Genomic DNA, 16,205 nt, shown 5'->3' on the forward strand with positions numbered 1-16,205 from the left:
GTGCATCCTTCTCCAGGCCAATGGGGAGTTAAATGATGTATAATGGGACAGTAAGTGGAATCGGCTATTTAAAGTTAGGGAAAAGGGGTAAAACATCTGCAAACATTCAACACTTATATTTACTGTTATTAGATTTATACTTGATGAGCTGAAAATGTTCTGCTGGTAACAAAATCAATCTAACATGTTGTGAGGAAGGCAAGTCAGAAAAAATGAGAAAAACCCACTATATGTTACAAAACGAGAAACAAGTAACCTGGTAAACCCTGATTGGCAATGACATGGAAACCAGGAAACTATGAATGGTTTCACACTTACATGACCCGATGAAAATATTAATCTAAAACATCCGTTTCCCAGAACCACACGATGGGTGAGAAGTGCTTTTTTTTTTTTTTTAAAATCATCATTTTAATAAACCCAACTATATTGCTCACTAGGAACGGAGAAAAGAGGACACGATATGAAAGCTATTGTCACTGAACAGAAAATGGGCACATACTGACCAAGATAAACTATTTAGTAGGGTTGTGCCGATGGACCATGGTCTCGGTAATGGAAAATCTTCAGAGCGATCACACTAGCTTACGCCTTAAACTATGTCAAGACGATATGTGGCTTGTTTTCCCATTGATGTATCAATTTATTATTATTAAATTACTCGTCATATTAAATTAATGTCACATTTAAATTTGCCCTGGCATAGTGTCAATTTAGCATCCCCCACATATAAGCGATGCTTGCAACATGACGCACGTGCACACACACACTCCGACCAGTCATTGAAACGCTGTTTCTGTTGTGCGGAGGTGGCGTGCTGTGATTAAAAAGAGTGGAGGAGATTGATAGACAGACAGAACACGTCACTTACTTCCATTTCTTAACCTGCTGCTTTTCATGGTTTCAAACAGAACTTTGGGCCAGTCAACAATAGAAAGGGAGAGAACTGAAAGCCATTAACAGCTATTTCTACATGCCTTCCCCGGAGGATTTTAAGTGAATGCTGATTATTAAAAGTAAATAATTAATGCTTTGTTGGTGATGACAATTAAGTTTAGTTTTAACATAGCCATAAAATGTATTTGCCATCCTACTGTCATTATGCAAGGTTTCTGAGAAAAAGCAAGAGAGAGAATGACAAGCAAAATTCGACAGTCTGTTGCTCGCTCTTTAATCGCTTTCTCTCTTGCTTATCTCTCACTAAAGGCCGATAACCAGTCATATCAACTATTGGCAATTTTACACGGTGACGAAAGCATGATCTGACTATGAATAAGATTGTGCAACGCCACTATCTAGTGCACTTTTGGTTAAAGACTCTTCATCTTTTAAAGAGAACTAGTTTTACTGGGCCACAGAAATGTTGAGGCTGGGTGTCAAAGAAATACTGTAAACTAAGACACACACTTTACTTGCCCACCACAGCTACCTATTACATCATCTAGCCAGCAGTGATGTGCCTTTGTTGTTTAATAAAGTTTACTGATTGATACACTGTTTGAGTCCTGCTTTGAGTTATAAAGTAGTATGAGTGCCAAATGCAGGACTACAAAGAAGGCCAGCGACTGATCTTGTTCCTGTTAAGCCGCTGGTGGTAAATTAGAGGCTTGTCAGTAGCACTTCGGCTGGTAACTCAAATACCTACTGTAGTTTAGCAACCCACCCATGTGACTTGGCTTCTCACTAGTTTGATGCTTCTTAGAGGAGATGAGACTATTTGATGCAGGCAGAGATGGGTAGTACATTTGATAACCAATTTAGAGCATAATGTTGACTCGTTACATACATAATCAATGTTTATGGATTTCCTGCCAATAAAAAGGCACAAAAACCTGGCAATTCCAGAAAATATGTAAACGATTGGTGTCATTTATCCCACGGTGTCCAACATCTGCCACCACGTCCCTGATGGACTGGAGAATGCCATTAACCATTCAACATTCTAGAGATAATCTTATTACATGTTGTTGATCTGCACATCTGTTTCAAAACAGACTCACGAAAGCCAAATCCTGTGTGTGACACATCTACTAATAATGTGCAGTGTTCCCCTAATATTATCTCATGTTTGACTTTGTTGGATGAAACCTGTCTGACCTAAATGGATGAGCTCTGGTGGAATATTTTCTCTTCTTCTGGACAGTATGGATGTGAACATTTTATAGTCCACATTTAATACACTAATGGGATGATAATTACCACAATCTACTTTGTCTTTCCAGTCCTTTAGTATGACAGAAATTATCGTATTCCTCCATGAGGACAAAAATTCCCTTTTCTGTAGCACCCAATTAAAGGCTTTAAATGTTGGACCCAAACATTCTTGCACTGATTTATACCACTCAGAAATGAAACCATCTGTGACTAGGGAATTATTTGCTTTTAGTTTCCCTATTCCAGAGTATACTTCCTCTTCTATTACTTCAGCTATCAATTTTTCATTTGGTTCGTTAGAAATATAAGGTAAAATCAATGAGGCTAAAAATGACTCAATGTGAAGATCGTTATTAATTTGTGGTTGGGAGTAAAGTAAAATATTTTATAATAAACTCTTAGATTCTTTCTAGACTCGTCTAAATCTCTCCTGGGTCAGGATTTATTATCTTTTATATACTATGTACTGCTTGTTGTTTGTGTAGTCTGCAAGAAAGAAATTTGAAAAAAGATTTCCCATCAACCTCATAGTAATGCTGTTTTGTAAATAACTTTTGTATATCTTGTGTATTTATTTCATCTATTTATTTGTTTGATTTAGCCTCTTCATATATAGTGTCTACGTGGTCTCTCTGTATCTGCTTTAATTCACCATTCACATTCGGAAGCCTTTGCTTTCGAAGTTTATTATCATGAGACGTGACAGCTATAATTTTGGCCCTCATTACAGCTTTAAGTGCATCCATGCAGTTTTCATTTCTCTTCATGAAAGACTGATAGATTTTCTCAATTCAGTTTGGATGAGCTACTCTGCACAGTTAAAGGTCCCATATTGTATAAAGTGAGATTTCCATGTCTTCTTTGATTACAAAGCAGTCTAGGTTCTACGTTAATACTGTGAAAGTATCAAAGCACTCAGTTCACAGAGGAATGCACACAGCCCGTATTCATAAATTGTGCCTTAAAACGAGCCGCCAGGACTTCCATAACTTTGTGATGTCACAACAAAGAGGTCATCACTCTCAGCCATGCCCCAAGCCCAGCCCACCTGGACCCACCATCCAATCTTGCAGCATTTGGTTTCTCTGAGTGTTTACTGAAAATGTGCTATTTTTTTAGTTGATCATTCAGAAAAGCTCAGAGCCTCCTCTCTTCTGATTGGCTTACCGACCTGTTGTTACTAGAGCTCAAGAGACAAGCCTAAGAGAGGAGACGTAAAACCACATTGAGATGATTTTTGGTACTTAAAATGAAAAATATATCTTCTTATGGATGTCAAAACTTCAAATAAAACATTGGAAAAGTGTAATATATGGGACTTTAAGTGTTGATATGCTCGACTGACTCAGCTGCCTGAAGAGAGAAAAAAAAAAATCACTTGTTCATTGAGCAGCTTAAAAGATGTTCTGTCCCTTCTATACATAACCAACTTTACACTGATGAAATTGCTTCGCATGGTGGGAACAGCTTCTATGTGGCGATTATCTAATTAGAAGAATCAATTAGCTAACAATCCGTAGATAAAACATTTTTTGATTTACAAATTTAAGCTATAAAACGTATTTATGTAATTAAATTTGTAAAGAAATAATTTCCAGTGTAAAACCTCATCTACTTTTGCTAAAGGTCCTGTTGGATTCTCTCCATATCCGTAGATCTGAGCAGTGTAATTTGTGAAGAAAATGTCAAAAGGAATTCTCGCCACAACTACAAAACCACAACCCATTTTTTTTTTCTTGGACACCGAGTTATAACTGAAACGGAAGAGAAACAGTTCTAATGATCACCTTTATATTTAGATAGCTGTCATCTATGAATCATAATCATGCACATCAGTGAGATCCTGGCTCAGTATAGCATACCTTTATCTGTCTTGCAGGGTTGATTGACTGCTTTGAGTCGCACGTGTAAAACAGCCAAGATTACCCATGGTCTGCAATCATCACACAGTCTATCATAGGCATGTTGAGGGGAAATGATCATTCTTGCGTCTTGTTCACACCCCCCTTGAAAAACAGGAAAGCAAACTTAGCCAAGAGCATACATATGGGTGTCTCCTTCTGACTGACAGAAAGAAGACAGCTCACAAACCAAATGCTTAATAAATGAAAATGTTTAGTGAATGAAACTTTGTGGCAAAGCTGAAATGTCCACAGAAGCCAAATAATATAAACTGTAATGTCAACTGATATCTCTTAAAATAGCATAAAATATATTTTCAAGTGATATACTTAATATACATTCAACATATCATACATTAACTTCACATTAAAGAAAAAGTAAGCTCACTGTTTCAGACAATTTTGTTTCTTCAAATTGCATGTGCTATTCTGAGTGCTAGTCTAACTGTATTTAGACTGAACTTTATAATTAAATGTAAGAAACTACACTTTATATTATCAAGTATCTGAGATTGAGAAGAGGAGAAATTTATGACAGAAGGCTTGGAGGTTATTCTCCAACCTTGTTGAACTGATATTAAACCAAATGCAGGTTGGATACTGCAGGCTAAGCTATTCACACTCAGGGAAAACGCAGATTTTTAGAGGTGCTCGTTTTCAAAACGTACACCTCCCAAAGGACATTGCTGCCGGACGCTTTAAACCACCACTGACATTTCTAATTCTATAATTCCATTTTATCCATTTATATTCCTCCTCTCCCTACAATTGTATTTTGCAGCACAGCAACTACTGAATGATCATAGAAATATTCAAGGAATACTACAGGCAACAGTGTGCCTCTATGATCCTCTTGCACTTCCGCGACTACACATTGCTACTTTGCACTTTGATCATGAAGATGACACTACTCTATAGAGTATGTAGGCTACAATTTAATATAGAATTTGTATATAATATAGTTTAAATAATATTACAGATCAAAGACAAAACTGGCAAAAGGGACAAATAAAAAAAGTACAGATCTGTCTGCTACTTCAGCACCATGGACAGCACCATGGATTTATCAATATATAGCATAGTTAGGCTACTGATATTTCAGAGCGTTGGTCGGCGGCCATAGATTCTAACTTGCATAAACCTTTGTCAGATAAAGGCCCAATGAGTCAGGCAGAATGTGCTTACATATTCCATTAAACCACCACTTTGCCCCTGCATTCTCTCTGCTACTACGGGATGGGAGAGCATTTATGTGTGCCAATGTGTGTGTGTTATCTCAGTAACTTCAGGCAAGGGGGAATTTTTTCAACTTTTAACCCAAGCTGCATGCTGCGCTGAGTGCAAGTGTGTCTGCCTTTGGCACAGAGTGTGCAATTAAATAGCCTTTTGGCCATGCAATACAATAATAAGGTTTTATTTGGACTGTTAGGAGCGAAACCAAGACTGATTTGCTCAGAGAGACAAAGAAAGAGAGCAGGAGAGAGGGAGAATGACAAAGAGACGGATATGGAGGAAGGAAGAGCAGATGGGAGACAAAGCTAAATGGATCCAACACATCCACACTGATTTTGACAAATAGCACAGTGACAGAGAGCGATGACTATGATACACAGTCACACACACACACACAGGCAACGGAACTGGAGGCATCAATGATCGGGTGTCACAGTGACAAAAATGGTTTAAATTCAAACTTAAAATTCAGCCAGAATAGTAAAGCAGATTCAAGTAGCAAATAATTAAGAGCACTCTAAGGCATAAACAAACAAACAAACACACACACCTCCTTCACCCTTTCACCCAAGGCTTGCAGACATAAGGGAAGCGTGCCTGTCACAGCACACTAAGCCAACAGCCAGAAGCGACAGTCTGACTGAGTGGTCTGGCAGTGCATCAGAAACTTGTATTGATCTATTTAGAAGTTGTAGTGAGAAAAGTACAAGACTTGACTAGTTAACGTCACATGTTACTGCAAAGCTCATGGGGCTACTGTCCTGTTTTATCACTTGTGACACATGGAGCCAAATTCACAAAAATGTAAAGTTCTTCAGACATTTGTACTTTGTTGACAGCAGTGATCACACTTCAGTCTCCAGCACTGTCCTTTTTCTTTTATCCCACAATAAAATATGCATTGAAATGTAAGCTTAGCACAGGTAGTTGTGCAAATCAGGCTAAATAACATGCAATCCCAACACAAAATGTGCAATAACAGGTTCTAAATAAAAGACATAGGATATGGGTATATGCAAAAAATGAAAAAATGTCATCAAGCAACCACCACCATCTGCACAGACTTCTAACAATCTCACACACACGCAAACTTTTTCACAGCAGACATCTTGTCATAGGATAGATGCCACAAGTGTAATCCATAATAATAATAAATGACAGCTCTTTTCCATTAATCATGTATGCTGTCTCACTGGCTTATACCTTAACGAAAAGGAGCCATCATTGACTATATTAATTACCACCTGCGCTTTTTCCTGCAATGACAAGTCAAAATATTTGCAGTGGAAAAGGTCTGCAAATGACCCAGCAGCTGATACATGAAACAGACATGTGAACACAAAGTGTTCAGATGCCCTCAATTATTTTTTTCACATTTTTCTACTTTAGGCTTAAATTAAAAAAAAAAAAAAATTAAAAGTGAATTTTAAAAATTCCCTCATCAATCTACACTCAGTATCCCATGATGACAAAGCGAAAATAGGATTTTAGAAATTTTTGCAATTTAATTAAAAAGGAAAAACTGAAATATCACATTGACATGAGTATTCAGACACTTTGCTATGACACTTGAAATTCAACTCAGGGGTCTCCCATTTCTCTTGAGCATCTTTGGGATGTTTCTACACCTTCACTGGAGCCCACCTGTGATACATGTAATTGATTGGACATGATTTGGAAAGGCACACACCTGTTAATATAAGGTCTCAGGGCTGACAATGCATAAACCAAACCATGAGGTGGAAGGAACTGCCTGCAAAGCTCAAGACTGTGTTGAGGCACAGATCTACATATAGACAGGTGTGTGCCTTGGACTCCAATCAAGGTGTGGAAAAATTTCAAAGATGATTAAGAGAAATTGGAGGCACCTGAGCTGAATTTGAAGTGTCATAGTAAATGGTCTGAATACTCATGTCGATGTGGTATTTCAGTTGTCGTAAGACTGCAATGAAACAAAATATGAAAATAAGTTGAAAGGGTCTGAGCATTTTCCAAATGCAATGTATATTCATTTTGACGGCCAGCGTTGGCGGGAAAACAGGGATATAAAGAAAGAAGGGATTGTGCTTGTCTTACCCGGTATCTGAAGAGCATAGCTGTGTCCAGATCGAGATCCTTCAGCACAGAAGACTCCACACACATTTAGGCCAAGAGCACAGGTTGAGTTTCGTGGTAAAGGGAGCTAACGTTAAGCTTCCCAACACTATTTTCAGTCACTGCATTTGGTTTTCACGTAGCCTCCTTCCAGTAATGTTGCTGCTACTTCTGCGACAAAAGTTCAGTGACTTCTCTTCAAACATGTTCCCGAACTCCTGAACACAAACAGTTCCGTGAAGTGAGCAATGAAGGCCAGGTGCACATGGGCCTCCAATCCAAACAGCGCAGTTAGGCCACCGCGAATTATCGGGCCGATAATTTACTCCACTTTACAACCCAAAGGACGCTGTTTCACTCATTTGAACCCAAATGTAAAGTGGGAAAGAGCAGCAACGCGGCACATATACATTACATGCTATATATTGAAGAAAATGGCTCACTGGTTCAACGTGGTTCGAGGTTGTGAGGTGGTTTACTTCAATCACTTCTAATGGGAACTATTTCTTCAGTAGAAAGTAGTTCCAATGAAAACTATGCAAATTGTGTCCCGCGGATGTAGATAGTAACAATGGCACTATTTCCGGAAAGAGATTCTAATTTAAAATGCTGCATCACAAACTAAATGCCATTCATTTCTGATATATTTCTTCATTTTTATTACATTTTATTCGTTTATTGTTAATTTGGATTAAGCCACATTTTTAAATGAATTAAAGGACTGAATAAAATAGGCCCAAACCAAACCCTGGCCCATGCACTGAGCAACTATATACAGTGGCTTAGCTTGAAACGCAAGAGAAAAAATTAGTCAAAAGAATATTTTGACTTTTGCTGAAAATAAAAATTGATGGTGCTGGACTCATTAGAGGGCTGTTTTGTTTCCCGTGATTTCACTGTATAAGCTGTGAATCTGTGCGCAGAAGCAATCACCTCTTTGCTGTGCTGAAAGGCATATAGGTTAATAAGGCTACCATATGGTCACAATACCACATCAGAGGATTTAAATAATTAACTAACTTACTGCTGCTGTGCCATGTGCGCCAAATGCACATAGGTATTGACCCTGATCCTGCTGCTGTGTGATGATGACCACAGCTATTTAACAAAGTCAGAGAAAATGAGCCCACATTATACATTAGTTTGATCAGCATGAGACTGATCAAAGCAGATGTTAAAAGCAAGTGTGTGAGTTGGCAACGCTGTGATACTAAAGGAGCTGAGGGTGCAACTTGGATGTTAGGAGGGTGGACTCCAGCTTAATTGACCCCCTGTTTTAAACCTGTTTTGGTCAAACTTGTTTGAAAATTAATATAATCATTTCTTTGTCTACTAAATGTCAGCAAGTACATCATCAATCCACCATCAATCCAAAACTCCAAGATAATGAATTTCTAATGGAATAAATAGCAAAGAAACCGGCCTGACGGTTAACTTTCTGCAGGTCAACATTGATTATTTAACATTTTAGCCATAGACTTTTTGGACTACATGCCAAAAATCAGAAAAGCTCACTTTACAGCCTGTACCTTTACATGTCCTGTCTATTACTTGATTCCTTGGACTTCAAAGCTCTGATGATAAGTAGTGCATTTACTGAGGCGCTCATATCAAATATAGAAAGTTAGTATCAAAACTGCTGTCCTATAATCCCCATTGTGTATGTGGGTGTGTGTGTGTGTGTGTGCGTGTGTGTGTGTGTGTGCATGCACTAGTCAGCCAGTCATAACATCACCAACACTAATTGAGTGAGTCCAGAAATGAGAAGTGTGCACAGGTCCCCCCTAAGGGGTAAACAGTCAACAGCCAACATCTACTGCCCCCCCCCAAACACACACACACACACAAACTCATATTATAACATAATTGATTTTCTAAACACTGCCATACTTGATGGTCACTGCCAAATGAAAACTCACTCAAATAGGTTGGAGGCTAATGTCAAATGAGGTAAAATTACTTCTGTCTGCACCTACTGTGTACAACCTTAAAAGTACACTCAAATTTTGCAACTGTAAAAAGTTTTTCTCAATCTTTTAGAGAGACGGCCCCGAAGATTCTTTATTCAGTGCTTTATTGTACGTTCTCCTTAAGGTCTTTGATTTTATTCATGCTTTTCTTTAGAGATTTGTACAGCCAAATCTACCCACCCTGGGCAATGGAGCCTCGGTCCCATATATTCAGCTCTTCTTTTTTTTCTCTGCTTCAATACGTCCCAGTCATTTAACAGACACACCTTATTTTATGATGAAAAGCCTGATATAAGTAATGGAAAAATAAAAAATCAAATCACAATCTCCACTAAATATTTTTCATCTATTTTATTTGTATTAAATATTAACAATAAGCAGACAGTGGACAGAAGTCTTTTGATAGAACATTTATCATGTGAACAGACAACTGTGAGCGTGACAAAAACCATCTTGGAGAGAAACCGAAGAGAAATACTTTGTGTAAACACACCAAAAGGATTTTTGACCATAAATAAGCCCATCAAACAGTTCTTATCAAACAGATAAAGTTTAAAAACCGTTTAGTAGGACCATAGAAAGTGAAAAACTGACTCTGTGAAGAGAGATTTCTTTGTTTTGGACAGATTATCCCTAATGAATTAATGAGCTAACTGGTCAGAGGCTCACAGTCTCAGTCTACTCAATAGATTTATATACTTACACTTCATCCTGAACTGAAAAAAGCAGCTTTAATAGATTACCATCATCCACTTTTCTGACAGTTAGGTAAAACTTTGCAAAGTCATGTGTTTCAAAGTCATCTCAAGCAGAATTAGTCATAGTGCAAAGGCTGGATTTCAAGGGGGGTGGGGTCAACTGGCCTTTACATGTAACATTCAACATGGGGCCAAACTTTACTGAGTTTGATTTGTTTGTAAGTGTTGTGTAACTATAGCCTGAAATGCTTTGGTAATAGCTCTGACCTCCGACTGCATTTGACATTTATCACTGAAACGGAATTGTTTTTTTGTTGTGTTTTAATCTTGTGTGCCAACAACCAAAGTATGCAAACCCTATTATTCAGTGTCATTTAAGTGAGCACAAACTGTTCATATTCATGAACAGTCAACATCAACAGTTTTATGTACAATTATACAATTCAATTTCTTTATTACAGCAATTCAAAAAGAAAAAAAATATTACAGTAAGCACATTAAAAAGCTAGGACAGCATAATATCTTTGATTTGTTAAAATTATAATAATAATAATAATAATAATATGATTATTGTTATTGTCATTTCCATCATGATTATTTTTTGTGACTAGTATCTTTATTTGTTAGTGCCAAGATGCTTTTAGGAAAGTGTTTCTATGACAATAAATATAAATAAGGCAGAAACAATAAATAACATCCAAACAAATGAAATCTAATAAATGTACAACATGCTGCTATGTAAAATGAAGAACTGAGGTTTGTGAGGTGTATCCACTTCATGATTGTAGACCCTTGTTTCCCAGTGAAATTCAATATCATTTCATTGTTACAAGTGGACAGGGAAAAATGAAAATGTGCCATTTAAGAAGTGGCTTTTTCCTTTTATGATATGTGACATGGCCGGCAGCCTGCCTCTTGAATACAGCTGAAGCAACAACAGCTGTTTCAAACGTGGTCGAAAAAAATGTATCTGAGTGGGCAGCTCACACAGGGCAAAATATTCCCTCATGACATTTCAGATGATACATGCATTGATGAGGGATGCAAATAGCATTTCTTAAGAGCTCAGCCAGTGACAAAGCATTGCTACCTACCACCTGTAAACAAACCTAGCAGGGAATGTTTAGTTCACATTACAGCTGTGGTTCTGAGTCCAGATCCTCAGGAGCCACATTACTGCTGTCCATTCACCGGGTGTAAAATTACTCCCTGATTAGAAAGCTGGAACGAGAATCAGCATCGTTGCAGGTCCCAATGCCCAGGACTGAGTGCGGCTGCAGCAGAGTCTGTGATAGATACACTACATGACAATACAAGCTCTGGGTAAGTAGGCTAAGCGGGGGAGAGAGATGGAGGGAAGGAGAGACCTGGGACATGATAGAGGGGGAGGGAGGATAACAGACTCCAAAAAGAGGAGAACAGAAAGAAATGGATGCTGAGGGAAACAACAGAGGGAAATGTATAGGGAGATATTGAAGGGGAATAAGGGGAGTGGATAAACTGGCAGGGAGAAAATAAGCTGGGGAAAAAAATTTTGGATAGAAAGAGAAGAGATGATGGAAAAAAGGGGGACGAAAAAGTGAATAGCGTGCAAATGAAGCAGACCAGAGGGAGAATCGTAGCTTCCACCAGTGGGAACAGAGCTGTCTTCCTTCAGGCTTTTCTTCACCTCTACCGGGTCCATGCCTCATGAAGTGTGCATTACAAAACACACTCACACAATTTATACAGCTTCCCTAAAGCCAAGTGCCGTTTAGACACAGATAAGGTCAACAACTTCTCCAGAATCTAACATTTTTTGTAGATGCCGGGAGCTCTGAACTTCTGGCCTGTGCTCAGGTTCCCATTTCCCGGTTGACATTATAAGATTTGCCCCAAATCCTATGGTGAAAGAAAAGGTTGTTCAACGGTGTCGTCAGTTCAACAGAGCAAATTAATCAGCCAATCATGTGGCAGCAGTGCAGTGCATAAAATCTTGCAGATATAGGTTAGGATCTTCTAATGGCTACTTCAAGCATGATAATACACCATGTTGGGGTGTCATAGAGCAGGCCGATCGCAGCATGAATGTGCAGCTGACAAATCTCAGTGAGGCTGTTTTGAGAGCAATGGGAGGCCCTGACAAGTATTTGCATGGTGTTCCTATTAAAGTAAAAGGTGAGTGTATATTCAGCAGTAGCAGACTGAACATGTACTGTAGTTATACAGTCCAGTTGTTCACAGAAGTCAAAAAAGGTGGGTTTCTCACTTATTAAATTGTGACACATTTCGTACCCAAAGTGTGAATAATGTTGTATGACTCAGCAGGTCATGGCAGTTCCAGTGTATGTAAATTTCACTCAAAAAATACGTGTCCCACTGTCCAAAACAACATAATTGCTAGTCTTATTATACCAAATGCCATCTCATTAGGTCTGTTTTAAAATGATAACCAACACATCTGAGATTAGGAAGATAAAAAAGGCTAACATAAAAGGACTGGGTATCACTGGAAAAACACTTTGCTGATGCTTTTACAAATGGAATAGACTGTAAAACATTTTTCAGTTTCATTTCTTTTCATTATATATAGTAAACTATTTTCTGTCAATTAATTTTCTATGAACAATCCAAGAAAACCAACTCTTCTCAAATGATTCCCATAGTAAAATGACCATAGAAAATGTGTCAGTGAACTGCAATCCCATTATTTTTTTCCTTTGGATTCCTAAAAATTAATACTGACACTATCATTTAGCAAAGCACCAGTAGGTATCCCTCTTTAATACCCAGCCCTAAAGGAGATTTGAAAGGCTTCATTCCAAAATCTGACACCCATTCTGGAAAAAATACCCAATGCTGGTTGTGGCGAATCTAAAAATTTTGTTCAGTTCAATTGTTCAAATGACAGACATCTCACTTTAGAATGAAACTCTTCCTTTCAGCTTGTGTACTGTACTAATCTAACATTGCAGATACACGTTGATTCTTCTACATAATGTGGGTAATATTGCAACATTGTATTTCTACAATTTCTACAAAAACAGTGGTCCAGTATTAAGCTGAAAGAACATGTAATGCCTTATTTATGAGAGTAGAAGGATAGACAATTAGTTTTCAAAACACTCTTCAAACAGATTCATGTCTTATAGGTCATTGCATGTTTGATTCCCTTCTTAAAACACTGAGGTGACAGTTGATACTGAAACATTATCAAAAGACTTTAAAAGTCACCTCGACCCCACTTTTGTTGCAGTACAAAATGCTCACCTGTATTTTCCTTAAGTTTTAAAAAGCATGCAGTATATGGGTAATGGATGTAGATATTCACCTAGACATGTCTCTTATTCTGGACTTCTGTAAGTGGACATCAAGGAATGAGGAGTTGATCTGATGTAGGGTTTGGCAATGTGAGAGTATATTCTTACAAGCACAAAGTATGGTCACTCCCTTAGTTCCTTAAGCAGCACATGGTTTTAACTGGTAAAAATAATAAAATAAATTGTTAAAAATAAATCTTATAAACAAAAACACAATCAAACACACACCTCATGTCTTTGTCCTGGTTTAAAACCCTGTTATTTGTACAGATTGTGAGGCAGAGATATCACAGATGATGTCTCTGTGTGAGAGTATGTAAGTGTGTGTGAATAGACCTCTGTGAGTGCGTGCGTGCGCGAGTGTGTGTGTGTGTGTGTGTGTGTGTGTGTGTGTGTGCGTGTGTGTGTGTGCATGCATGGATATGAGGTTGTGAGTCTGTGTGCACTTCGTGTGTCTGTGGGCGTAAGCACATCTAAACTGTCAGCATGACACAACGTGGGAGTTCTGATAGACGGGTGAGTGCCTTTTTCATACTCACAGCCAGTGTGTGTGTGTGTGTGTGTGTGTGTGCACTTGCATATGAGTGTATGTTTAAGCGAACAAATCTACGAACAAAATGTCAGAAAATGGTTGGTCTATGTTGTGAAGAGAGACAAGTGTGATTGTAAGCGCATGTAGTTCGTGATTCAGGGAATAGAGACTGTGAAAACACAAGCAACTTGTACTGAAGGAGCAGCAGTTTTTCTATAAAGTCACACATTTTGTCACTTAAGTCAGTGATATGGCTGCTTATGGTTGGGATGGTGTAAATGTTTGTGTGCCCTCAACTGTCTCTCTGCGTCAGAGCTTGCAGTTCGGCAGTATGTAGGGAATGTTGGAGGAAGACATTTTTACGACTGTAGCTATGCAGAGACAGAGGGCCTCTAGGTGGCTGTCCTAAACGACCCGTAAATGTGGTGGATGAGGAGGAAGAAGAGGAGGAGGCTGAGGATGGAGTCGGAGGTGGAGGGGAGGCTTGGTCGGACGATGAGACGCTTGGAGAAGGGCTTCCTCTGCTTGCAAGACTGTGGAGGCTTGAGGAGGCGCTGGCCCCAACTGCACGAGGGATATGGCTAAGAGGATGGTGCTCTCCTCCTCCTCCTCCTCCTCCTCCTCTCCTTACTCCACTTGACAGACTCACTCCACCTCCTCCTCCTAAAGTTATGGACTCAGAAGAGGAGGACACCGCCTCTGGCTGCCTGGAGGACAGAGATGGAATTACGGTGTGATTAGCAGCCGCCAAACCGGAGCCTGGGCATTGATTTGGACTCGGGCCTGGGTGTGACACTTGAAGCTGGGCTGGAGTAGTAGGTGAGGCTTGGGCTGACATTGCAGAAATGACAGAGGACAGATTGGAGGAGCCTGGAGCCAGATTTGGAGCTGGATTACGGGCAGTGGACTGTGCCAAAACCCCCTGGCAGTGGCGCTCCTCCCTGGCAGTGTGTCGCTCAGAAGCAGAGGGCTGGCCATGCAGAGGTGGATAATGATAGGGGAGGTGCTGGTTAGAGGGGTCCCCTCCGAGTGCTGCCCGCACTACCCTTCGCTCCCTTGGAGGCAGGATGCTGCTGCTGCCTAGTCCTGACCACCGGCCTGGATGACTGGTCTGAGAGAGAGAAAGAGAAAAAAGATAAAGACAGATATTAAAAAAAACTGCTGTTTATTCTGCTTTCTGTCATCGTCTGTCTCTGTGTATACCTGCCATTTTTCAAGAATAATTCACTGGATATATCCTAGGGGAATAAATAGGAGAGAGACAGAAAGACGCAGACAAGCAGAGACAAATGGAGAGACAGGCAGCATGAGAAAGAGCGCTGTTGTGTGTTTTAGTATAGATTGTTAATTGGGTGACATTTGGAGAACGATCTCTCTGGGCTCCTGCAGCTTGTTCTAATTGTTTCTAAACCAACCGGAACCCTGCTCACTAAAGAATAGTCAGACAGACAGACAGACAGAAAGACAGACACACACACACACACACACACACACACACAGTCACACACGAGGAGACAAACCAACAAGGTAACATGCATGTATTGTTCAAGGTAAAGGCAAATCCCCACCCACAAAGCAATGGGATCTTATTCTCTCTGTCACTCACACTCTCACACACACACACGCACGCTCGCACGCAAACACACGCACGCAAAGACACACAAACACACACACACACACAAAGACAGAATGGGGAGGATGGCACATAAAGCTAGATGGCAGAAACGAGAGCCACCTGTTCTCTTTCACACTCCACTGCACCCCCTTATGCAACATATCTCATCACAGTCCCCCCTTCATTCTCTCTCCCCCAGCTCCCTTTCACACACACACACACACACACACACACACACACACACACACACACACACCATGACTTCCATGACAGACGACATTACATTAATTTACATTCATTTCCCCATAACCTTAAGCTAAACTCTACCCTTAAAACACTTCTACACCTTAAAATTTAATGATTTAGTTATGGGGACTTGATTTTTCTCCACATAATGAAGACAAGTCCCCATAATGTGACTGTGTAAACAGATATAGGACATGAGTAACACCTGGACCACACACAGAAAGAAACACACAAAACGGTTGCAGTGGGACCAAGTGCATATTGTTCACTAAAGTAATACGATCTCATCCGACACTGAACCTCATGAGAAAATAAGCCAAGTTGACATTTGCCAACACAAAGGCTTTGGGTGTTTGCTGCGAGTTGTTTGCATATGGATGAGCATGTGTCTCTGTAATTGTGCATGCGCACATACTGTATGTCTGCAACACGTGTGTTAATATGCATCTTTGTGTGAGCATGC

General features: G+C 39.5%; 1 protein-coding gene across 2 annotated transcripts in view; it reads right to left on the reverse strand.

The window, feature by feature from the left end:
• Positions 1-9,688: 9,688 nt before the first annotated feature.
• ccser1 (coiled-coil serine-rich protein 1) overlaps positions 9,689-16,205 on the reverse strand; it is a 117,945-nt gene continuing 111,428 nt past the window's right edge. For both annotated transcript variants that reach the window (XM_056375872.1, XM_056375873.1), the window contains exon 11: positions 9,689-14,992. In XM_056375872.1, coding sequence (XP_056231847.1) covers positions 14,174-14,992 — 819 coding nt within the window. In that variant the 3' untranslated portion in view covers positions 9,689-14,173. The remainder of the gene's footprint in view (positions 14,993-16,205) is intronic.

The sequence above is a fragment of the Seriola aureovittata genome, chromosome 5 (assembly GCF_021018895.1).
Source record: "Seriola aureovittata isolate HTS-2021-v1 ecotype China chromosome 5, ASM2101889v1, whole genome shotgun sequence".
In the NCBI taxonomy this organism is placed as follows: domain Eukaryota; kingdom Metazoa; phylum Chordata; class Actinopteri; order Carangiformes; family Carangidae; genus Seriola; species Seriola aureovittata.